Source organism: Serinus canaria, chromosome 5, assembly GCF_022539315.1.
Source record: "Serinus canaria isolate serCan28SL12 chromosome 5, serCan2020, whole genome shotgun sequence".
Lineage (NCBI taxonomy): Eukaryota > Metazoa > Chordata > Aves > Passeriformes > Fringillidae > Serinus > Serinus canaria.
Window position 1 is genome coordinate 31,345,808 of NC_066319.1, and position 13,392 is coordinate 31,359,199.

The window sequence follows — 13,392 nt, forward strand, 5'->3', positions numbered from 1 at the left end:
TTACCACCTCTCAACACAGCTTCTATTTTCAGTGATGGCTGTGCTACACTTTAAATTGCTCTATCTCTTCTATAAGAATAGATTCATGCTTTGAAATATATTGTCCTCTCGCTTTGATGTTTCACTTAATACAGTAAAAGCAAATAGCACAAAGGTGAACATTCGCAAAAGCCACAGCTCCACCTCCCCAGCAAGCGGCAAAATTGTGAATATACACATGAATTAGGAAACCTAATTCATGAAGATGGGTAATAATTAGGGGTTTTTTAATGTCTCATACCCCGTTTTCATTTGGGTTTTTTTTGTAGCGAACATTCATGCATTTGCTCATCCATATCCATTTTCTCCCTTACACACACAAACACACACACACACACACACACACACACACCCTTTCCTTACATTAATTTTTTCTTTCTTTTTGGGGGGGTTTTGCTTTTTTTTGGCAATTCACTAGGTCCCTTTGAGTTCTGCCCAGCCTTGAAGGTAGGCTAGTTCATGCCACTCACTCTCCCGCTGGCAGTGATTGCATACAGTCAGAGTGCAATTGCTGCTTTTTCTCCATTTAGTCCAAGTCAATAGATATACACCGGCACTCCTTAACTCGGGTGATTCTTTTTTTCTTTCTTGGGGGCTGAAGCTCAGGGCAATTGAGTGTAACAGTCATAGTGGTGAATTTCTTGGGCTTGCAGAAGGAACAAGACTGGAAGGAGCCTTCTTCTTTACGGACGTGCCTGGGGATGTAGAAGGAATTGCACTGGCCATAGCAGAACCTGTTGATAATGGTGCGGCTGTTGCAGCCTTCTTCGTGGATAGTTTGTTTGAGGGGCTGGGTTTTACACCAATCCCGCTTCAGGTACTTGCGCTCAGTGATGTGCAGCGCCTCCTGACTGGACTCCAGCACCTCCTCAGCAGGCATCGAGGTGCCTTTTCCTCGCTCTCGATGCCTGGAGCCTGACTGCTGCTGTGTCTGCATCTGCTCCGAGTCATTGGGCTGATCCTTGACGGGAGGAGGGATAGCACCTTGAGAGCCACGATTCCGCTTTCTCCCTTCGGCTGCTGGCAGCAGAAATCCCATCAGAAGAAACAGGGCACCGATGGCGTACAGTGTGCGGACCATCCTGTATGAGGGAAGGCGAGGAAATAAAGCACAGTTATGGATTTCACATATCAACAGAAGCCAGGGATGCACTACATTTTCAGCTCCATAAAAAAAATGTGTGCACACACGTTTATAAAACATAAGCATTCAAGCCTGTACCAGCTGGAAAGCTGTTCCCAAATTACCAAGTGATATAAGCTTTCAAATAGAGTAATTGAAAGTAAGCCCAAACAGAATTTTGTTTGTGTGTCCTCCATCTTTTTCCAGCTTTTTTCTCCAAGTGCATTACCCTAGTTCTCATTCCCTTCTTATAGCTCACTGACACATAGGAAGATTGCCCCTTACAACGATGGAAGAACAAATTTTATAGTACACAAGGATTCATTTACATGACACAGCTATCTACAATACCAGAGGGCTAAAGTCTTTGCCTCAGCAGATGTAGTCTAGATTTGTGTTCCCTAATCAGACTCAGAAACTTTATACAGCTCCTTGAATAATGTACATCCAGGATATAACATATATGCTGTATACACCTGTAGCCTGTTTTACAGCTTCCCAACCTCTGCCACACTGCACCTCTAAAGGGGGCCAGTGCATCTGAGTGTAACAATGCTTCAGCTGAGAGATGTGCAACAAGTCAGGCAACAAACATAAAAGAATATTTAGGTACAGCTCAAAAGAGATGTGTCTTATCATTTCAAACTACGTCCTCTCACACATTGCTCTGAATCCTTGACTGAACTAACACAGATGCAATCACAGTGCTGGGAATTTTTCAGATCCCTAAATTTTATTCATTTTACACAGAATGGTGTTGTCGAAGGACAGCAGAATTTTGTAAATTACATTAAATATCACAGAGTTTGTGCACACAAAAAAAGACCACTTCAGGAAGTGCAGGTAAGTGGAGATGATCAGGTCCTTCAAAACCGTATGGCTGCTCCAAACCTAATTATTGCATAGGAATAACTTTCCCACTTATTCTTATACTTTCCTCCCTTACTCCACCACTTCTGCTGCTTCCCAAATCTGAGTTCCTGAGGCTGTTCTGTCAGCTTAAAACACCAACCAGCACAGAAGAAACTCATCAGTGTCACACTTCCCCCTTCCAGAAGCACCATGGTCTCCAAGTTTTTCTGAAAGGAGCTATGTGGTAGCAAGACAGACAGGTGAAGGAATAAGTCTCTGAGGGACCTTCCCCATGGAAGCATGGGAGAAGGCACCAGAAATGAGCAACTAATTGCAAAAAACCGCTGTAAAACACTAAAATTGTGAAGAAGCACAGGCATTAAAAAGGATAAGGACTGTGAAAAAAAATGCTGAGGAAGTCATTGTTTTCTACCTGCTTGGAGCGCTGCAGTTGTATCCCTTGTTTGACTTGCTTTATCAGTATGGAAAAAAATAGCATTTGAATTGAAGAATCCTTCTTGTGTTACTACCCGAGAAACATGTGAAACCATGGGCACTGTCCTGGACGGCTCCATCCGCTCTGCCTGAGACCACACAACTAGGCAGGAAAGCAGCCAAATGCCAGTGCTGTGAGGGCCACCTAGAGACTCAGCAGAGGCTCAGGGTAAGCACTGTTTGCTGTAAAAAACAACTGCTAATTTCTCAGTTATTAGGTCTTTCCAATTACACTGAGAAAATAAATGTTATGCTGTCCAAACAGCCTTTCTCATCAAATGGATTGGGAGAGGAATTCCTGAAGGGGGAAAGTGTCATAGGGGGTTCTACTGCATTCAAGGAGTTGCTTGTGGATCTAATATTTTTAGTGTTTGTCAGCAGATTTTTAGAGCACCTAGAGTTGCTGATATTTTATAGATGTATATATTCATTTCAGTAATCTGTGTACCAGCCTGTCCTGTGTTTGGCAGTCAAGGAAGGGGTGTAAGAATGATACAACTGGTGGCTCCAACAGACAATTTGGAAGGACTGCTGTTAGTATCTAAATGAAAAATGGTATGGAACACACAATTCTAATAACCTTAAGGCTTTGACATAGACAAAAGTAAGTTGGGAATTCCAATTAAGGAATAATGCAGCATAATTTCAAGTGTCAGCCTGGACTTCATATTTGCTGGTTTTTTCCTCATCTCTGTTACAACCTGAATATTATTTAAACATGTTTCATTTTAATTTTTTCCTTAAAATAAGTTTTCAGAGAATTATTAACTATTGCTTATTCCCTCAAGAGATCAGAATGATTTCTTCCAAAACTATTCTTATTTCTCTGGTGACTGACTAGTCACCACTATTTTAATATGCACTTTATTTACTCAACATAGTGCCAGAGTCTTAAAAGAAAAAAAAAAAAGTGATTTCATGAAGTTGAAAATAAATTGCTAGGTTGTAAGCAGTGCCAGAAAACTTCAGGTGTTTATTTTATTTAGTGTCCCACAACTTGGATGAGGTTCCACCAACATGCATATTCCTGGACTACTTTTATTTTTAAAACTGATTAGCTACACATGGTTTTCTTTCTTTTTTTTTTTTTCCACCACAGATGACACAGCAAGGTCTAGTCCTACAAAAATGAGGTGTATTCTGGGATGGGAATCTGGGGGAAGTTTCATAGTAATATATACTATTGTAAGGTCTGTGGCCCAGATTCATGCAACTTTATTAAGCACATGCTTATCCCTAAGGAAATGCAAGCATGTGTTTCAGTGTAATCCTAAACTGGGAGGAAGGTAATTTTTCACTGGGTTGGTTTCCAGCCTTAAAGGTGGAAGCTGCATTACATGCTCTTAAAAGAAATTGTAACTCAAAGGAAAATTAGCCACTCAGCAGAAACATTTGTTATGGTCACTTCCAAAACACACATCTAAAAGTAATCCAAAAATTTAGGGATAAATACAGGTTAAATTCAGAAAGGGCTGTGTGAACTTCAAGATCCCCACAGCAGCTAAGCAGGATCTTTTTTTTTCATAACTGATTAAAAATTTATTTTAAAATTAAGATTTTTAAATTTTAAAATGAAAAATACAAAGGAAAATGAGGTGGTATGCCTCAGGAAGGAAAGCAGCCAAAGCGCAGTATGGGTACCCTGCAGCACCTCTGGTGCCAGGGCAATCAATGCTTTTGCTTATGAGTGAAGATGACACCTTGGCTTACATTAGAAAGTGAAGTGGTTCATCTATCTAGGAGTTAGCAGTTGTGAATGTTTCTTTAACAGGTTTTTTATTACTGAAAGAAGTAAAACACAGAAGAGGACAGTAGAAGTAAGTAAAATCAGCGTTCCCATACCAAAAGTTTTACTGAAGAGAAATGTCTCCTGAAGTAAATGCTTTTTTCCTCATTACAGTCATGATTCTGCAGAAGTTATAGCTCTGCAGCTATGGGAATCAGGCTGCAAAAGCTTATATTCCATGTTTCTGCAAAATTTTCATTACTTGATACCAAGTGGCTGTTACACTGGCACAACCAGAAATCCTTTGGAGAATTCATTTGAGAATCCTTTGAACAAACAGATGACCATAACCAAAATGATCGATTCCCTCATTTCATTCAGATCCAGAGAGATATGACAGAATTAATATTTATTCTTTAAAAGTAACACAATACTCCAAAACTCTATTCTTTCCATATTTCACTGCTGAGTTCCACTTTTCATCATCTGTAAGCTCTTAGTCCTAAAGCCAAAAGAAGTTTTATTGCTGACTTCAAACAGGAGCAGAATTGGGCCCTAACATTCATATCACTTCATATGTGGTTTATCTAGAGCCTGAGATCTCATCATCTAAAACAGATTAAGAAATGTGTGGATTAATACAAGCAACTATTGAGAGAGAAATGTAAATGCTTTCAGGTTTACTATTTCATACAATTAGGCTGTAATTTTTTTTATTTATACATTTTCTGCTATGAATTAAGGATCTCCACATGTCAGTTCATAGACAGAATTTCCCTATGAGTTCCTAGGCAGAGTCAGAAAGTTACTACTGACATGTTTAGCTCAATGCAACTTGTTTAAAAGATCTGGATGGAAACCTGGTTGAAATACCCAGCAAAATTGTCACAGATCTTAACAGGCCTGCAACTTCATCTGCAAACCCCTTTTACTAGGAAAATATTATGAAGAGCCATGGACTCCTGTGCTTCACAAGAAATATGAAAAATAATCTGATGAAGAACTAAAAAAAACCCAACCAACAATTATTTGGTGGGCTTCAAATACAAGCCAAAGAGAGACACAAAACACAATCCCTTTGACTACTATGAAAATAGAAGTGGTTTATGTCCCGAAGGATCAGAATAATTTTATGCCTTGCATATTACATCTGAATTACAGAAACACTCTTATGTAATGTTTTCATAGTTCATAGATCTGTATTTTTAAATATTAAAAAAGCATAGTAATGGCAGTTGCCAGAAAACTGCATTTTTTTTCTGAAATCAGGGCAGCAAAACTAACATCTGTGTTTCATAGAATTTCGATATATTTACATTTCAGAAAATTTCTTCTTGAGTCATAGAGATGGGGGGTTTTGAGACATATAAGGAGTGTAGGCAGCAATTTTAAAACAAACAAACAAACCAACTAACCCTTGAAACCTTGAGAATTCCCCGTCTAAGAAACTATTTTTCTGCAGGACATCCTATGGGACTCCCGGGAAGGTGAACATCATGGTGGCCATGGCTGGTACCAAACCCGAGTTTGCCTTGCCTGAAGACGCCCACGCAGCCTGACAGCTCCCAGCTTCCTAGTGCCAAACTCCCTCCAGACACATTTCCTCACGGAGCCCTAAAACAACCGCGATAGCTCTGCTCCTCTCTCTGCGCTGCCGTGCGTGCTGAAAAGGAGAGTACTTCAGCAGAAGCCACGCATTTCTGGGTAGCACTGCCGAGAGAAAAACAAAAATGCTTTAGCACAGCTTGGCACTGCACGCTGAAGAGGAGCGGAGAGCTACGGCCATCGTGCCTTTTGTCACTTACACAAAGACCCAGCGCACGCTGGTTGGTTATTCCCGGTCTGCCGGGCTCAGACAGCAGCGGGGCAGGAGCAAAGCGCTGCTGCAGCTCTCGGGTCGCCGGGCTGGGCTGAGAGGCAGCTGAGGCTGGGGGCCACTGGTACCGCACCCAGAAGTCGCTGCTCACAAAACGCCCGACGAAACCCGGCGTCCTGTCAGCAGCACGGAGAGCCAAAGGCGCGCTGGTGCCCCAGAGCCCCATCTATGCAAAAGGAGGTTGTGTCCTGGTGACCGAAACGGACTTCGCATGCCATTCTTTCACCGAGAGGAGCCACGAATGGGACACCAGGAGCGAGGCTGCAGCTGATGGCCGGGGAGGGACGCTGCGGCTCAGCGGACCGGAGGGCCCCGCACCTTGCCGGCCCCGCACGGCCGGAGGGCCCCGCAGCACCGCCCAAGCCGACGAGGTAACACGGGAGAGCCTGGCTGCGCCGCGGGGATCGCCGGCTGCCGTCAGGGCCGGGGTAGACCGCAGGCTTGGTTTGGCTTGGCATGGCCGAGAGCGACTCGGCCCGGCTCCCCGAAGGCGGGGACGCTCCTGGCGGCGGCTGGCGACACCGACCGGCTCTTCCCACGGGGCACGGCCGCCGTCTAGGTTAACCCGAAGGAGGACGAACTCGCTGAAAGGACTGCCAAGCCCCCGGGGGATCGTATTGAAACAGACGGGGCAACCAAGCAGGCGTCCTCCAGAAGGGAAAAGCCCTGCTCCAAGCCACGCCGCTGGCCCCGGGCCGGGGGAGCGCGGCCCGTCCGCGCCCGCGGATCCGCACGGGCGACGCTCCTGCGGCCGGGCCGAGGGGCCCGTCAGCGCGGTAAGGGGAGCCGACGCACGGAGCCGTCGGCTCGACAAAACTTCCGCGGCTCCGAGTCAGGTGGGAGGGCTGGGCGGAGAGCGGCGGAGGTCGCCGAGCGCAGCGGTGGAGCCGCGTTCCGTCCGCTGCGGTCCCGCCCGCTCGAGGCTGCGCGAGGAAGGACGCGCGGTGCTGCCCACGGGCGCTGCCCACGGGCGAGCTGCCGGTGCGGAGCCTCCGCTCCGCGGCTCCCGACCCCGTTGGCACACACCGAGTCTCCCGGACGGCACGCACCCCGCCCCGGGAGCTCCTGAGGTACCAGGAGCACGCTCCTCCGAGGAGCGGAGGTTTTCAAAGGCGGGCCGGGACAGAGCCGGGGGATGAGCGGCCTCGTAGAGGGCAGCTCGGCGGGACGAGATGGGATGGGGCTGGCACCTGGGGATCTGCCCCCGCCCCGCTCCGTGCAGAGGCCGGGCCGGGATTTTTCCGTGTCTCGGGTGGGCGCCGAATCCAATTTGTCGGGAGTGATGTTGTAGGCGGAGATGAGAGGCAGAGCTAACGGGGCTTTTGCAGTCCCCGTGCTTGTGAGGGGAAAGAGATGTAACGGTGCCCTAATGGCCAGCGGTGCGGCGGAAAGGTCGGCGCGCCTCACTCCCGCGGACGGGAGGGACGGGCGTCACCCCCTGCAAAAGCGAGACGCTCTGGAGTTTTGCTAGACACCGGTGAACGGCTCCTTCCCTTGCCCTTCTCTGAAGGTAGGATAGAGAGCTTAAAATTTTGCCTCCCACAGACACTGGCCGAACTCGCAGCTGCCGGACCCGTTCGCGCCCCCGCTGTAAGTGCGCGTCCAAGCTCACCTGCGCTGCGGCGGCTCCGCCGCGGGGCTCGGCTCGGTGGCGGTGGCTCCTCGGCGCGGCCTGGGGCTCTGCGAGGCTCGGAGCGGTGGGTCACTCAGTGGAGCGGGTGGCGTGGCAGCCCGAAGCTGCCCGGGAGTCCATAGAGAGAGAGAATGTCGGGTCCTGCCTACAAATTGCAGCAGCGCCGAGCTGTCTCCCATTTAAATGTCTGCCAGCTGAGATCTGCTCTCCAAGCCCCTCCAGATCATTGGACAAGCGCCTCCAAAGCCCGTGTTATCCGCCCCTTTTAACACTTCCATAAACTTCCACCAGGGAAAGCTTTCAGTCATCCAGATAAACACTCGACTACTTTCCTGTCTTCAGAGAATCGGTGCTAAAGGTCACCACCCCAAGGAATTGTTCCTGGAATGCACAGAAAATTCACATTTTCCATCCCCATTAAAGTATCACAGTTAAGAAGAATTAAATCCTACCCCCCTCCCACCGCCTCCGCCGCCCTTCCGCGCACGCTGGGCGCTTCCCTGCCCATGAGCCAGCCGGGCGAGTGGGCCCGCTGCGGGGAGCCCCAGGCCGGCCTGCCTTGGCCGGGGGAGGCAGGCACCTTTGCGGCCCTGCCTCTTGCAAACTGGCTTTCTGAGGTTCTGCAGTATGCCGGGAATTTCGCAGCTTTGGAGGAAAAAGCCTCTGTGGCAATGTCTCTGTGCAGGGGGTGTTAGACCATGGCTCCCGCTCCGCAGCCCCCCGCCCATGGCTGTGTCACTGAGGGTTTGTTTTTATGGGGGGAGTTTGTCTTTTTTTTTTTTTTTTTTTTTCAATTTTGTCCCGTCACTGTGTCTCTCGGGGGGGGCTCCTCAAGCCTCCCGAGAGGGGCAAGGACGGCGAAGGAGCAGCGCGTCCCGCCGAGGCTGAACGCGGAGCCGGCCGGAGCGGCCCCGCCGTCGGGGCGGCCGCGGGGGCAGCGCACCCGCACCGAGCCAGCCCCCGCGGGCTCCCAGGGGTCGCCCGAAAGTAGGCAGAAACCGGTGCGGGCTGAGCGTTTTGCTGAGAACATCTCTCTGCGCTGCAGCTGCCCGAAGGCGAACCCCGAATCTGCAGACAGCGTCGGGCAGGGGGGCATCGAGGGGCAGAGCCCTGGAGGGCGGACGGACCCCGCAGCGAAGCCTGCACTTCCTCCAGTGCTACCCGGACCCCGTCCTCCAAGCGCTGCGGTGCCGGCGCTCGTCTCTCGCGGGGCTACGGGCAGGAGCAGCCTCTGACCCACGGGCTGGCTCTAGGGCTCGCTCATTAGACGGAGCCGTTTGTCAGCTGCCGCCTCCAGCTGCGGGCATCTCGCAGCAGAAAGCAGCGCTGGGGAAAGCTCTGCCACGAACGCGAGCGCTGCAGGTGGTGCCGGTAGGTCTGTGCTCTCCTGGCTGTTGGGCACAAGTTACTGCCCGTGAAACAAACCAGCCCTTCTCGGTCACCAGCAGTCAGCACCACCTTGGACCGCAGACAGGCCCGGATCTCATCTAAGAGGTAGCTTACTTGCAGAAGGGGAAGATGAATTAAAATGAAAGGATTTGGTACATTAGGGGTGCTAGAGCTAGGCAGCATGCCAAGTTTCTGACTTTCACAGTACTTAGCGGTAGCTTGCTCTTTGCTGAGTCCCATACTTGGCTTCTCTTAGAGCCTGAGTGCTTAGCAAGGTAGTGAATTAGGGCCACTACAATAATTCACAGACATTTAGCGACAACTTGTAAAAAAAAAACAATCACTTCAGTCACAGGGCAAGTCACCATAGCGCAGTGGTAGGTGGCAGCATGAGAGAGAAAATGAGTTGGTGTGCAGGAGACGCTGAAATTCAAAGACAAGAGGGGAAGGATTACTGGCAAGGAATTACAGCAAATGACATCTCTATGGGTAGAAGGAGAGGCCTAGGGAATTTGTATTATTTTGTTTGTTTGGGTTTTTTTAACTTATGAAAGTGCTATTGTTTGTATTTTATTTTATTTGTTTTTAAGTAATTGGTGTCCTTCCTTCGCCATTCCAAAGGTCACAATTCCCACCTCTCAGTATGTTGAGACTTTGTGCTCTTTTCCTTTTCCTTCTGTGAAGCAGTTGTTTTGAATTGCAAGGGTCTATTCGGGCTCTTGTGCCCTGTGCCTCTCACGCTGATTGCCAGCCCCAGAGAGGCTGGGGCGCTGCTCCGCGCTGCCCCTGCCCAGGAGCGCGGCTGCAGGAAGAGCTTCCTAAACTTTGATCTGAGCTCCTCTAGGTGCCCGCGATGGCACTGCCATGCAGCAGTGCTTCCAGGCACTGCTGCAGACAAGCTGCCTCCCTGCTTTGTTTTTCTGGTTTGTCATTTATTGTCACTCTGGCGTTGCCTTTCCTAGATGATTTTTCTGGGCAACAATTGCAGAATAGGTATATCCACTTACTGCCTTATTGCATTCAGGGATCTAGCCATAGTTGGTGGTCTGGAGTAGCCCTCACTCTGACTTAAGGCACTCTAGGAAACACTTTAGGAAACAGGTCCTGGTATAGAAGTTGTGTTCCCTCCTCAAGATTCATCTTCCTTTTCTTGCAGCTGAATATCCTATATCATATCTTCTCATCTGGTTTCTTTCTCTTAGCTTAATCTGCAGTGTTCCAAGTATGCACTAGCACTTTGGGTCAAGCAAGACAAGTGCTCAGATTTCTCTGAACACTTGGAAAGGGGAATTATTTCTGAACAGTTGGAAAGTAGATATTTTTTTCTGCAAGCATTTGCTTGCTCATTCACAAAAATACAAAAAATAAATTTGGGTACCAACAAGATAAATAATTGCAGTTGCATCTGGACTGAAGGCAGGTAGAAAATTTTTAAAGATAATGTTTAAAAGGATGTTAAAAAAATGTTATGTCTCTTTTTATTTGTTTGAGATTGAGGGAGGCAGGGGGAAAGATGTCTTTCCCCCTCATCATTCTTTCAGGTATCTGGAATAATTTCTAACTTGGAAGAGTTCTTTATTTCTGCTGGAATCCTTAACAAAACATTCCGTGGGTTTGCTCCAGAGCTTCAGCTGTGCTGGTTAGATCCCAAGCAAAGACTGGTTAAAAAAGCACCCAGTGCTGAAAGGGAAATACTTCTTCTTCCTACCATACCCAGAACTTGAATTCTGTCAGTTCTCATCAGGGCTTCTATTTGAAGCCGGAATACTCATGGGGAAATGTTGTTTATTTATTTAGTATTAAAGAGGCCTATGGAAATGTGCATGGGTTTGTGGCCTAGGTATAGGTTTGAGATGAGGAGCTTTAACGTCATTGGATGGTAGTGGTGTGTACTGTGAACCTGACAGCTACAACTACCTGCTTGCTCTTGTTTTTCTTGGCTTTTTTTTCTTTTTTTATTTCCTCTCTCATTTCTTGCTGGTATTCACTGTGTGAGTTGTTCTTTGTTTCAATGGAACAGTAAGAATTATGTAAGCCTAAAAGAAGTGCTGTACTTAATTCTTGCCGAGAAAAATGTTATTGGGCTGAGCTCCTGTGTGCTACTGCTAACTTTGAGTGCTGCTCAAAGTATCCTCACTGCCAGGACAGTTGGCACCTTATTAAAAGCCTTTGCAGAGAAGCCAAAACTCACAGGGGGTTGGAGCCTCTTCTTGAATAAATTGGAATAGCTTTTAATGACTCAGGGAGATGTGAGTGCTCTATGACAGCTGAGAACCTGGCCCTAATACACCTAGAAAGCTGGTACCTCTCACTCCTAGACATGTTCCTCCAGGTCAGAAGTAAGGCATGCTGTCCAACAGGGGCACATCTGAACTGCTTTGCTTGGTATTTTGAGCTCCTCTGTTAAGGAAAGAAGCTTGATCTGTCTCACCCAAACAGCAGTAACTTTTCTAGCTGAGCTGTAACAAGTCTAGAACAAGCACTGACTCAGCTCTTGCTGAGTTTCTGGTGGTGTACACTGCTGTCTTCCTGACTTGATGAATGAGATCAGCAGTGTCTCAGAAGCAGCTCATGCCTTGGGGCCAGAGCAAGATGCTGGTAGTGTGTGTTGTGTGGGCCACGTGTGGAAGTGTCCATCATTACATTCCTGCTGAGGTGTGTGAGCTCCTCTGCTATATATGGGAAGAACACTCCTTGTTTTGTCTTAGAAAAGAACTGACACTCAAAGAATCCAGTTTCCTGTGGATTTTAGACATATCCAAAGGTAATGGATGAAAACCTTCATCGTAAACCAGCAAGTAAAATGGAGGGTTTTTTCTTGTTATTTCAAACCTGAGTAGGCAAACAATAATAGCTGGTGAGGGAAAGAGATGTGCATGTTGGTTTCAAGATAGTATATTGTCATACCAGGCCTGTTATTCTTGTGCAGGTACTCTCGTGTTTATTCTATTGCAGATGATTATATGGAAAAACCCTCTAATTTAAGTAGCATTGTGCTTCATATCAAGCCTTAAAAAGTAGTTCCAGAAAAAAGCCAAGGTTATTCTGAGTTGAGCTAAATTTCTCTTAAAATGTACTGGAAAATCAGGTTTAATACAATGCTTCATCTTGGCAAGATTCTGTTTATTTAAGGAATTTTAATCTCTGTCTTATCTGAGTTTTAGAATTAATGTCTGTATGGTAGAGGTTGGAAAATATTGTACTTACTGAAAAAGCAATATTTTATATTTATGTTGACAGAACATCAAATTTTAACCTACGGATTTCCATCAGCTAAATGAGAGAAAATTAATTAGGGGAAAGTGCTTATTTTGGGGCCATTTTTTTTTTAATGAAGTATTTTAGGGTTTTTACTTTCAAAATATTGCTTGATCTAGGAATAATTTTAAAATCCTCATAAATAGGACATTAGAAATCAAATTAATAAATGAGTTCAAGAGAAAATCCTTAAGCATCTCAATAATTTAAAAGCCTTGGGTTCTGCTCTGAAAAGTATGATGTCCTGGTATGCTTGAAAAGCTTTCTTGTTTGGCATATACTGCATGTAGAGTCAGGTTGTGGGCTTGTAATGATGTCCACACCTAGGGGCCAGGTCAGCCACCAGCATTCCACTCAGCTATGTGATGCAGACAGAGAATAAAAAATACATTTTCTGGTCTCAAAACACCTACATACATAATACAGTCCATATGTGACTATTTTTCAAAAGCTGTTTAGAAAAGCTTATTTTATTAGGATGAAGTTTGATTGCTGAACAAAAATAAAATTTTATGCCAAATGAAGAAATATCATATGTCAAGCTAAACTTTTTAAACTCTTTTTCACAATTTTTTGATACAACTTATGTGCTTGATGACTATAAAAGAATTTGCCAAGAAAATGAAAGTCATAAAATTCCTCTGCCCTCGTGCATTTGCTTTTCTTTTTCTTTTGTCTCCTGCAGCTGTAGGAGGTGTTTGCTGACATGCTTTGCTTTCAGGGCACTTCTGGAGCAACGTGATGCGAGAAGTGACTCAGCTAAGCAAACTGAGTTTGTGTGAACATCAGAAGCCCTTACAGCATGAAGCTGTAACTGGGAATTATGAAAAGAGGCATCTGAGGATCTCAGTGTGTTACTTACATACTTATTTCACTATATGACAGCTATGAAATACAATTTCCAGTTAGGCTGCAAAACTCCTTTCCCGAACCTCACTGCATCCCAACATCTTAGACAGAGTTCATACACTTCTAACACATGAGCAGGTATCTCATGCACA

At 46.4% G+C, this 13,392-nt stretch overlaps 1 protein-coding gene and 1 long non-coding RNA gene across 2 annotated transcripts in view; one reads left to right on the top strand and one right to left on the bottom strand.

Annotated features, from left to right (window-relative positions):
• Positions 1-7,963, bottom strand: GREM1 (gremlin 1, DAN family BMP antagonist). The gene is made up of 2 exons (XM_009101957.4): positions 7,724-7,963; positions 1-1,121 (listed from the first exon to the last, which is right to left on the bottom strand). Exons 1-2 carry the CDS (start codon positions 7,921-7,923, stop codon positions 566-568), a joined length of 756 nt encoding a protein of 251 aa, XP_009100205.2. The 5' UTR covers positions 7,924-7,963; the 3' UTR covers positions 1-565.
• Positions 7,414-13,392, top strand: part of LOC108961255 (uncharacterized) — a 21,381-nt gene continuing 15,402 nt past the window's right edge. The window contains exon 1 of the long non-coding RNA XR_001989479.3: positions 7,414-7,621. This is a non-coding gene — a long non-coding RNA (uncharacterized LOC108961255). The remainder of the gene's footprint in view (positions 7,622-13,392) is intronic.

Coding starts and splice junctions, on each gene's coding strand:
- GREM1 (XM_009101957.4), bottom strand. CDS start 7,923: ATGGGAGACAGCTCGGCGCTGCTGCAATTTGTAGGCAGGACCCGACAT. Junction 1,122..7,723: donor GCGGAGCCGCCGCAGCGCAG/GTGAGCTTGGAC, acceptor TCCCTCATACAG/GATGGTCCGCACACTGTACG.